Source organism: Sinocyclocheilus rhinocerous, unplaced genomic scaffold (assembly GCF_001515625.1).
Source record: "Sinocyclocheilus rhinocerous isolate Xijiao unplaced genomic scaffold, SAMN03320098_v1.1 scaffold240, whole genome shotgun sequence".
Taxonomy (NCBI): Eukaryota; Metazoa; Chordata; class Actinopteri; order Cypriniformes; family Cyprinidae; genus Sinocyclocheilus; species Sinocyclocheilus rhinocerous.
The window spans coordinates 889,115-900,513 of record NW_015654534.1 but is presented as its reverse complement, the minus strand read 5'-3'; the positions used below and the strand labels follow the sequence as shown (position 1 = coordinate 900,513).

The 11,399-nt window shown below is 39.6% G+C and overlaps 1 protein-coding gene across 1 annotated transcript in view; it reads left to right on the top strand.

The window, feature by feature from the left end:
- The window catches only part of LOC107717600 (multidrug resistance-associated protein 5-like), a 36,881-nt gene extending 26,176 nt beyond the window's left edge, over positions 1 to 10,705 (top strand). The window contains exons 12-25 of the mRNA XM_016524406.1: positions 1,266 to 1,619; positions 1,717 to 1,788; positions 1,916 to 2,040; positions 3,495 to 3,567; positions 4,084 to 4,287; positions 4,376 to 4,519; positions 5,087 to 5,183; positions 5,275 to 5,459; positions 6,336 to 6,482; positions 7,795 to 7,891; positions 8,030 to 8,312; positions 8,421 to 8,607; positions 10,253 to 10,342; positions 10,478 to 10,705. Of these exons, the coding sequence (XP_016379892.1) occupies positions 1,266 to 1,619; positions 1,717 to 1,788; positions 1,916 to 2,040; positions 3,495 to 3,567; positions 4,084 to 4,287; positions 4,376 to 4,519; positions 5,087 to 5,183; positions 5,275 to 5,459; positions 6,336 to 6,482; positions 7,795 to 7,891; positions 8,030 to 8,312; positions 8,421 to 8,607; positions 10,253 to 10,342; positions 10,478 to 10,705 (2,286 nt within the window). The remainder of the gene's footprint in view (positions 1 to 1,265; positions 1,620 to 1,716; positions 1,789 to 1,915; positions 2,041 to 3,494; positions 3,568 to 4,083; positions 4,288 to 4,375; positions 4,520 to 5,086; positions 5,184 to 5,274; positions 5,460 to 6,335; positions 6,483 to 7,794; positions 7,892 to 8,029; positions 8,313 to 8,420; positions 8,608 to 10,252; positions 10,343 to 10,477) is intronic.
- Positions 10,706 to 11,399: the final 694 nt, after the last annotated feature.

Sequence of the window (11,399 nt, the reverse complement as noted above, 5' to 3'; positions counted from 1 at the left end):
AGAGAGGAGTAAAAGATTATACCCAGGTTGTTAATGGTGGTGGAAGGTCGAACCAAGATCCCGGCAATGTTAACATTGTCAGCACAGAAAGGAGCAACATTTTTTGGTGAACCGACAAGTAGTAGATCTGTTTTATCAGTGTTGAGTTTGAGAAAGTTACTGGTCATCCAAGCATTTATATCATTAATACAAGCTGATATGGAGTTGGTGGGAAAGGGAGAGTTGTGTTGAGAACTGATATAGAGTCATTTGCATAGCAGTGGAAGTTGAAGCTGTGATGACGGATAATGTTACCTAAAGGGAGCATATAGATGATGAAGAGTTAAGGCCCAAGAACTGAACCCTGAGGAACACCGTGAGAGACAGGAGCAGTAGAGGACTTAGCCTGGCGCAAAGCAATGTAATGCTGACGGTCAGACAGGTAAGAAGTGAACCAAGATAGGGCAGTTCCAGAAATACCAAGAACAGAGAGTCGTGAGATGAGAATACTGTGAGAGATAGTGTCAAAAGCCGAGGAAAGATCTAACAGAATTAAAATGCTAATGGCGCCTGAGTCAGTGGCCATAAGGAGGTCATTGACAACCTTAAGAAGTGCTGTCTCAGTGCTGTGAAGAGTGCAAAATTTAACCCAAAACCCATTAAAAAAACATTGACTTCAAGATGATTGAACCAGAAGTGCTAAAATACTAACTCATCTTTGGTTTTGGCCAGCAAAAATATGTCATCCATGATCCATTATGCATTTCAAATGGTCAGCGGCAAACAAAATCCAAGTTAAGATTGTTGCATTACAACCCTGGACATGCTTGCTTTGTGTGATGGAACGGCTGCCTCCCTCTAATTTTCATCGACACCCCGTCCCCTTAATCGCCGCCCTTCACCAGGCTCCCGACAGTGTTGTGTGGGTCCAGGAAGGGAGTGTGGAGAGACTCCCGAGCTGCCAGACCCACCGCGCTTAAGGGGTTTAACAGCCCAGCATCCTAGCCCGTCGGCAGCGTCACGGGTGCATCTCCATTCCGGACCATGGGTCCGGCAGCTCACGTCTCCACGCTCCCTCCACATGAACTTGGCATTGCGGTGTGGAGTGAAGAAAAAGACAGATTGTAAAATATGCAGACATCTTCAGTCAAATGAAATAATATAATAGCAAGAAAAGAGACAAACAGCCTCTGTGTACTCTGTTAAATTTAGCACCTCTAAATGAAACAATTGTCCTGCGAGACGGACTCAATCTGTTTTCTCTCTGTTTTTTCATTTTCCTCCAGAGTTTGTTCATGATGGCCGAGGTCAAGATGATCCGTGAGCTCCCAAGTAATCCTTCCGTTGCCATAGAGATGACTGGTGCCAGTTTGGCTTGGGAGACGGGCGGACACAGCGCCCAGCCTTCGCCTCGTGGTACGCCCTATGTAGACCTTGGAATTAGAGGGTGTCGTAAGAAGCGCCGGCAGCGTGACAACCCAAAACATCACGGGATGTTGGAAGAGGAAACGCATGGCCAGCTGTTGAATGATGTGCCTGTAGACATGGCGTCCAGTCCTGACGATCAAGCCCTTCAAGTGCCGACCATCAGTCAACGGCTGCAAAGAACTCTTCACTGCATCGATCTCTCCATACAAAAGGTCTTTGCCTTTCTGAATGCTCATTTGGTTGATTTGTGATGGTAGAGATAACAAGGAATAATCATACTAATGATAATTTCTGTGTTTAAATCTTTAGGGGAAGCTGGTCGGTGTCTGTGGCAGTGTGGGAAGCGGCAAAACTTCTCTCATCTCTGCCATTCTTGGCCAGGTGAGCGATTGTCTGATTTGAAGCATAAAAAAAGAGCAGCTGTCCTTTGTCTACGTTAAAGGCATCATGCATTCGATGTGTTCCGAAATCCTCTTATCTGTTATAATGCCTGATGTGTGTATCCCAGATGACTCTTTTAGAGGGGATTGTTGCTGTAAATGGAGATTTTGCATATGTGGCACAACAGGCCTGGATTCTCAATGCATCCTTCCGTGACAATATCCTGTTTGGCAAGGAAATGGAGGAAGAGAGGTGAGCACCAAACAAAAGGAAAATGTAAAGGCCCCAAAATACTAACAGCAAAGTTCTCTTTCATTATTCACTTAATAAAAAGAAAATCAAAATACTTAAGCAATGGTTTACTGTTAGCAAACATCCCAATTCCGTCCGTTCTCCTGAGAGCGGCATTTAGATGAATATGTAAATATGTGCTGCTCGTTTTCCTCAAAATAAACACACAACAATAATGACAGCAGTGAGAAAACAGCAGTTAAGAAAGCATCCGATCATAGTGATGTGGATATGTTTGCACCAGTTCTGTAATTCGGCACTACAGTGAAGTTAAGTCACGTCATGTTTGTTTATTAGCACTTTATACAATAGATTGCTTTAAAGCAGCTTAACAGTATTAACTCCTTCCCCACCACCGCTAGCATTTTTGATCATTTTCACAAAAGTTTTAATTGCCTCCAGAATATTTTGTTCTCATCAGAGCCTCTGATTTAAACAAAAAAACCTGTTTTATTCTAGCTTCATGCAGTCTTTTTTTATCAACACTTGAATGTGGGCAAGTTTCATGAAAAAAGCAACATTTTGACCAAAAAGCTGCTAAAATCGCGTTTTTGTCAAAGACTACATCTGGATCAGATTCAGAACGATGATCAAAACATAGATGGTGTAGATCGCTTCCATCCTTGCAGGATCCTCAAACACTTCCTGGATCGTCATTTCATTCGGTAACGTTGGGCAGTTTAGATTTATATGCTGTTTAATGTTTGATGATTGTGTTATTTTACACATGCATCTGCTTACATACGCGATCGCTTGTTTCTGCTTCTTCTTCACCGTGTTTGATCCAGAGATTCAGTGCTTTTTCAGAAGGTGCGTAATAGCGCCTCCTACCCGTACACCAGTAAAAACACGGGAAGCCGGACATTTCCGTTAATGGCGGGGAAAGAGTTAAACATGAAAAAACAGTGTCAAAGTCACTTTCAATTAAAATTACAACCTCAGTTTCTATTATAAAGCAGCTCTCCAGTGTGTTCATGAATAAAAGAAATGAACCCTATGTTATGTAATCGTCACAGACCAACAGTAGTCATTTCGAACTTCCGAAACAAACTCCAAATGGACTTCATTTTGGCCTGATTTTGTTCAAATTGTGAACAAATATTCTTCAAAATGATGAGTATCTTGGGGCCTTAATAATGGAACATGTCAGTACTGAGTAATGTGTTTGAGTTTAGTGTGAAGGAGACTAAAGGGCTGAGCGAGTGAAATGGGGCTGCAGGCGAATTGGTGAACCCAGCTGGAAGATAAAATGAGCACACATGACCTTGAGCGCTTGTGTTTGTCATTAAATAACCTCCACATGTTTCCTGATATATTAATAACTGTATTGACACCTTACCATAGAAGAGTAAGCACTTTTGGTTTTTTAATGCAGGACGTTTTATTCTTCCATATCTTTTATTTGTCTCCTGCAGGTATCAGGCTATTCTGAGTGCTTGCTGCTTGAGACCAGACTTGGCCATCCTCCCTAATGCTGACCTGACTGAGGTAACACATCCTACACAAAAATCAAGATCCTCGTAAGCCCGTTATGCACTGCATTATTTACACAAACTGAATGCGTCATTCTGTACTTGTAATGCATTCTTATGTTCAAGGCGGCAGGCCAAAACAGTGAATCTAATCACTATACCAGCAAATGTTCACTTCAGGAATGAATAATATGGCAAAAGTTAGGTGTTTGAAAAAACAGCACAAAAGGAAAGAATATTATAATTTTTCAGACCACAAAAATACAGTCTCACAGGTGAAGATGCAATGGAAAACTCACATTGAAGGCGATCGAAACACACGATTTTACTCTATGACAACAGAAATCCTTTAGGATCCCAGAAATTTGTTTCAAATGCCAAAATCGTGGCTAAAATTGTACAGTGTGCACCAGGCTTTAGAGCTGAGCTACTAATACAATACGAATACATTGACAAAACACTAAACTCCCCTTTAAATGACGGTATAATCGGGGCCAATCTTTTGAAAAGTGGTGTGATTTCTTCTTGTCAGATTGGAGAACGTGGTGCCAACCTGAGCGGCGGGCAGCGTCAGCGGATAAGCCTGGCTCGAGCTTTATACAGCAACAGGGGTATTTACATACTTGATGACCCTTTAAGTGCTCTGGATGCCCATGTCGGAAATCACATCTTCAACAACGCCATCAGAAAACATCTGCGTGGCAAGACCGTCATCTTTGTCACTCACCAGCTACAGGTATTATAATGTCATGCCCGGTGGAGTGAGATTTCTATGAATTTTTCATTCAACTTCCAAAAAAAACCTGTCCTGTTTCTGTTCTCAGTATCTGGTGGACTGTGATGACGTGATCTTCATGCGTGACGGCAGCATCACAGAGCAGGGCAGCCATGAGGACCTGATGAATCTGAATGGAGACTACGCCGCCATGTTTAACAACCTTCAACTGGGAGAAACACCATTCATTGAGGTCAGAAAACCCCAAAATGAAAACTGTCATCATTTACTCACCCGCATGTCAGGATGAACCTCAAACATCAAGAACCAATGGGGTTTGACTATAGTTGACACATGAGGTTCAAGGAATAAAGATTTTAATTTTTCATGTCGCTTCAGAAGACTTGAATTATACCAGTCGAGTCTGGATGAATTAATTTCACTTGTTTTGTTTTTTTTAGCTTTAAAGTTTTGGGTCCCATTGAATTTTATAAAATGGACAACACATCTGAAGCATTCTTCAATTATCTTCTTTTGTGGTCTACAAAATAAAGTCATACAGGTTTTGAATGACACTAGGGTTTGTAAATGATGACAGAACATCATTTTTGGGAGAACTATCCCTTAAGTTCAAGTCATCATTCTCCTCGTGTTTTTCCAAACCCCGTATGACTTTATTGCTTCTGTGAAACACAAGTTTTGAATGTCTACACAGCTCTTTTTCAACAGCCCCATCGGTTCTTGCATGATTTTTGCATATGCACAAATGAGATCGAACCCATGGTGGAGCTTTCAAATCTGTCGTTTTGTGTCATCTCAGGTTCCGAATAAGAACTCTGGGAGTTCCTTGAAGAAACCCTTGGAGAACAAGAAGGCAGGATCTGTCAAAAAAGAAAAAACGGCCAACCAGGGTGATGGTAAGTACGAGTATGCTAAACACTGTAAATTACACTGAGCTCTACTTGACTGAGGCTTTGATTTACCTCACTTCTGTCTGTTTTCTTTCAGGTCAGCTGATGCAGGTGGAGGAGAGAGGGAAAGGCTCAGTGCCCTGGGCGGTGTACAGAGTCTACATCCAGGCTTTAGGAGGGTGGCCTGTCTTCCTCTTCATCCTTGCCCTCTTTGTTCTCAATGTGGGCAGCACAGCCTTCAGCAACTGGTGGCTCAGCTACTGGATCAAACAGGGCAGCGGGGTAAGAGAACATGGGCAGTTCGGAGCAACGGAAAGGCAGAAAGGCTTCAATTCCATGAGACCAGAGTAGAAGTGTTTAAATATTTCATGTGCTTCTGACCTTTACCACTGGTTCGTTTCTTTTCTTTCTAGAGCTGTTTCTGTTAGTGTGTCTTCACACATCAGAAATTACATATCACAAATGATCGCCAATTATATTCGTTTTGGCCACAAAACTCATGCACTAAAGTATCAATATTAAAAAAATTCTTTATCTTGGTCTTTGCTGGCATAGTGTGATACGACTGATCTTTGTGTCATATTCATCATTTCTGTATTAACAAATAAATATTAATTGGATATTTAACGTCACCATGAAATAAAAATGTATAGTTCTTTTTTTATGGAATTTTGCAGTATTTATAATAAATGATGTATCTGTGCACATCATTATTTTTTAAAATAATGCCCTCAGTCTTTAACCACAAACATTAACTTTGCAACGACATCTCTTCTAGCAACCTGTCACTCACATGAGATTGCAGCAATTAACAAACAACAATGATCCAATTCATTCTCGGTTGATTGCAACTTCCATTTCAGGCCGACTTTGAAGATTAAAACAATAAATATGTTACATACCATGAACCAACCTCAATGTAAATGGACCTTGTTTGTGTGTGTGTATATATATATATATATATATATATATACATATATATGAAACACCGCAATTCTATAATTCTACAATTCTTCAATATAATATTGAACCTTTTGGTACAACATCCACTGCTAACTGTATTGTTGCATCCCTAATATATATATACACACACAAATGTTCATTCATTACCATGTTCTACTGTATAATGCAATGTGTCTGTGGTTTCTTGCTCAACAGAACACGACGGTGCAGGTGGGGAACAGTTCAGTACTGAGTGAGAGTATGCGTGATAACCCTCTGATGCAACACTATGCTGCTGTCTACACTATGTCTATGGGAATCATGCTCCTTCTCAAACTACTGAGAGGCATTGTGTTTGTTAAGGTGAGTTTTTACATCATATAGTTACTTGTATAGCGATTATTGTTATGCATGATGGACTTGCTGTGTCAGAGAATGAGGTCCACGTTTCAGCATCATTGTCTTTTTTTTTCATATTGCCTGCACATAATTTCGCTGGATCCCGCGGCAGATCACACTATAAATAAATGCATAATTGCTTACTTTATGTCCTCCGTGTTTACTTCCGTATGACGTGTTGAAGTGTTGCCAAGTGCACAGTTTTTCCGCAGAATTGGGCTACTTTTTCACTGTTGCCGCGGGTTGTTTTTCAACTCCGTGGGTTAAAGCGACCCCACTAACACGATGTTTAACTGAAGTGGCATTTAGATGTATTTACACTGCAGTTACAATTGCATAAATAATGTCATGAGATTAGTGTTTTAAAAATAATATTTTGGATATCGAAATATGAAATTATTTGTAAAAAATTAAATGGTATTTTAAATATGAAATTAAAACCACCATTAGGTGGCTGCAAATCTGAGTGAGTCACTGAGTCATTTACGCAACTGATTCATTCAAATGTATAATTTAGGAATGATGCAAGTGACTGTCTTTATGAATGAATTATTATTGTTGATTTGTTTAAAAATGCCGATTCATTCAGGAACGAAAAACTACTGTTGCTTGGTTCTTTTATGGCTTTGTTTGGAACTTTTTTTTGTTGATGAAATGGAGCATGGAGAAAAACAGACAATAACCCCTAAAATGTACCTCACAATATTAACTTATTGAACTTTATTGAATGGTTGTACAAAATTAATATTGTTATCATAGACGATACATATCACACACCTATGGAAGCCCGTTTCCGCCACTGAATAAAAAATAAAAAAGGTAATTGCGACTTTTTATCTCACAATTCTGACTTTTTTTCTCAGAATTGCGTGATATAAACTCGCAATTGCGAGATATAAACTCACAATTCTTTTTTTCTCGCAATTCTGACTATAACATGCAATTGCGAGAAAAAAAGTCAGAATTGCGAGTTTTTATCTCGCAATTGTGACTTTATAACTCGCAATTGCGAGTTTATATCTCACAATTCTGTGAAAAAAGGTCAGAATTGTGAGATAAAAAGTCGCAATTACCTTTTTTTTATTCTTTTTTTTTTTATTCAGTGGCGGAAACGGGCTTCCATACCTTATGCTATGTTCAGACAAACTCTCTTACCTGTCTCACACGTCTAAACGTTTCCCTGTCTTCTCTCAGTGGACACACGTCTGCCATTCCAGGCTGAGATGTTCATTCAGAACGTGATTCTGGTGCTCTTCTGCTTGGGTGTGATTGCCAGCGTGTTCCCGTGGTTCCTGGTGGCAGTAGGGCCGCTGGTGCTCCTCTTTATAGTGCTGCACGTGGTTTCTCGGGTCTTCATTCGAGAAGTCAGAATTGTGAGACAAAATGTCGCAAAAACCTTTTTTTTTTTTTTTTTATTCAGTGGCGGAAACGGGCTTCCATACACACTTCTATTTTCAGACAAACTCTCTTACCTGTCTCACACGTCTAAACGTTTCCCTGTCTTCTCTCAGTGGACACACGTCTGCCATTCCAGGCTGAGATGTTCATTCAGAACGTGATTCTGGTGCTCTTCTGCTTGGGTGTGATTGCCAGCGTGTTCCCGTGGTTCCTGGTGGCAGTAGGGCCGCTGGTGCTCCTCTTTATAGTGCTGCACGTGGTTTCTCGGGTCTTCATTCGAGAACTCAAACGATTAGACAACATCACACAGTCACCTTTCCTGTCCCACATTGCCTCCAGCATTCAGGGCCTGACCACAGTGCATGCTTATGGGAAAGAGGACGGATTCCTTCACAGGTGAACGCTGGGATATCAGTCTGCCTCACTTTATTGCATATTTCTCCTTAAACGATAAGACTTCCAGCGAGCACGGTTGATGGACTTTGTCTGTGTGTTTTCTCCCAGGTATCAGGAGCTGCTGGATCAGAAGCAGGCTCCCTTCTATTTGTTCAGCTGTGCCATGCGCTGGCTGGCTGTGCGTCTGGATGTGATTAGCGTGGCTCTCATTAGCATCACAGCTTTGATGATCGTCCTCATGCACGGCCAGATTCCTCCTGCTTACGCAGGCTTGGCCATTTCCTATGCCATGCAGGTGAGGGGAAATTGTGTAAAATGTTGTTTTTCCACTTTTAAATGGATAGTTCACCCAAAAATGATAATTCTGGCATTTACTCACCCTAGTGTCATTCCAAACCCATAAGACTTTGGTTCTCTTTCTATCTTTGAAACCTGGACTTTGCACCCAAAAATGATAATTCTGGCATTTACTCACCCTAGTGTCATTGCAAACCCATAAGACTTTGGTTCTCTTTCTATCTTTGAAACCTGGACTTTCAATGGAGGGACAGAAATCTCTCAGGGTTTCAAAGATTATCCAAAGTCTTATGCGTTTGGAATGACATGAGGGTGAGTAAATGATGCCAGAATTTTCATTTGTTGGATAAACTATCCCTTTAATTCTACATTTTTGTGTGTATAAAGATATTTTCACTCTAAAGCCTTTGGTGTAGACCAGTGGTTCTCAATTCCAGTCCTCACATACCACCGCTCTGCACATTTTGTATGATTCTCTTGTCACTTCAGACGTTTGGTGTAGTGCAAATCTGTGAATGAATGTTCTGAAGTGAATGTTCGGAACAGATTTCCCGTGCTCCTCCCTGAGCAATGAACACTGTGTAGGGACCATGTCAATCGGTACACAGTTCATGCATGGAGCTCTTTTCTAACGAGCTGGTGGTCTGAATCGTGTGTGTTAAATAAGAGAGACATGTAAAATATGCAGAGCGGTGGACCACGAGGACTGGAATTGAGAACCACTGGAGTAGATCATGTTTTGTAAAACATTTTTTTAAACTCTTGAAAATCCTGAAAACAGGCTTGGGATATGGTTCATATAACTGTTTGCAGTCGTTATAAAAGCAACACAGCCTATTTTCCAGAAGTAAACCACAAATGATGATGTCAAGTGGAGGCAGAACAGCAAATGCATTTCTCATCACTGCTGAGAAAATCCCACATTCTTTGCATCTGTGGCAAAATAATGCAAGTGCCATTCTGTGCATGTTATGCCTTTTGCCTGATTGGTTTTCTGCCAAAACAGGTGCCACTAGTACTCACGGCGGTATTCATGTTGATGACACAAATGTACAATGGTTTAGAGCCAAATATCATAATGTGAAAAGAGACCTGCGGTGAAATATGGAGGGAAAAGTGTAGGACGCAGATATTTCCTTTAAATGAGATTTGCATACGGTCAGATTGTCTCACAACAGAAGCTATTGTATTGTATAAAGGAAGCAGATTAACTAAATCTATATAAAAAAAAGTTACCTAAAAACTAGAATAATGTTAACTGGAAAAAAAGCTTATTTGAAGTACTAAAATAACTATAAACTAATAAATAGTGCTGTCAAACGATTAATCGCGATTAATCACATCCAAAATAGAAGTTTTTGTTTACATAATGTATGTGTGTGTACTGTGTATATTTATTATGTATATATAAATACACACACATACAGTATATATTTTTGAAAATATGTACATGTATTTACATGTATATAATTTATATATTATATATATATATAAATATTTAATATATAAACATAATGTTAAACATAAACATAATATATAAACATAACGTTTTTCTGAAATATATACATTATTGTGTGTATATTTATATATATATATATAATAAATATACACCCGTGGCTGAACATCTCTTTCGTCTCTCACAGCTTACAGGGTTATTCCAGTTTACTGTTCGCTTGGCCTCTGAGACCGAAGCTCGGTTCACCTCAGTAGAGAGAATCCACCATTACATCAAGGTACCAGTCCTACATCATTGACGATTTCAACTTGACATTAAAAGCTTCTCTTCCAGACGTCTGTTGTCACTCTTTTACGATGAATTCAGAAAGGATGAAGTTCTACCTTTGCTTAGTCACCTCTGTCTGTCTTAGTCTCTGTCTCTGGAGGCTCCTGCAAGGGTGAAAAACAAGGCTCCTCCATCTGACTGGCCCCAGGAGGGTGAGATCGTGTTTGATGGAACGGAGATGAAGTACAGAGACAACCTCCCAATGATACTGAAGAAAGTTTCCTGCTCCATTCGACCAAAAGAGAAGGTCGGGATTGTGGGACGAACAGGCTCAGGTCCGTCTCTTCTCCTTGTGTCTTTCCTCAGCAGTTAATATGTTTCATTTTTCTTTTCTCTTTTTATTATAATTTTGTGATCCCACAAATAAATAAATAATACAGAAATTATTTTCTGTAAGTCTGTGAGTGGCTCATTCACTTATATAATAATGGCAAAAATATATTCTTTATGGTTTTAAATACCTAATAAAGTATATAGTGTGTAATAACAGAGGTTAATAACAAATGTTTATCAAGAAAAAATTCTTATGCAAGTCAGATATTCAACTTATGCTAACTTTTAGAATCAAGCCTTTTATGAAATGACTTTCATGGATGAAAATTAGGGATGTAACGATTCACTCAACTCACGATTTTGATTTCACGATTCGATTCGATTCACGATTATTATTATTTTTTAACAAAATGAGATTTAAGAAAAATTATAAATTAAATGTGTCCTTTTATTATTGCTTGGGCAAAATGCTGCACATTTCTTTGTGAAATTGAAATATAACACTATAATAATATACTAATATAGCACTTGCATATTACTGCTCTTTCGTTGGTTTTGATTGCTTCTATTGTCCTAATTCGCTTTGGACAAAAGCATCTGCTAAATGACAAAATTTAAATATAATGTAAATGTAAATAACAAAACGTCTCGGTTACGTATGGGAACGGAGACGTCATGTCGGATGACCGACGAAATTGGGATCTCGCTTAGAGGGACCAATCTACTTCGAGTGT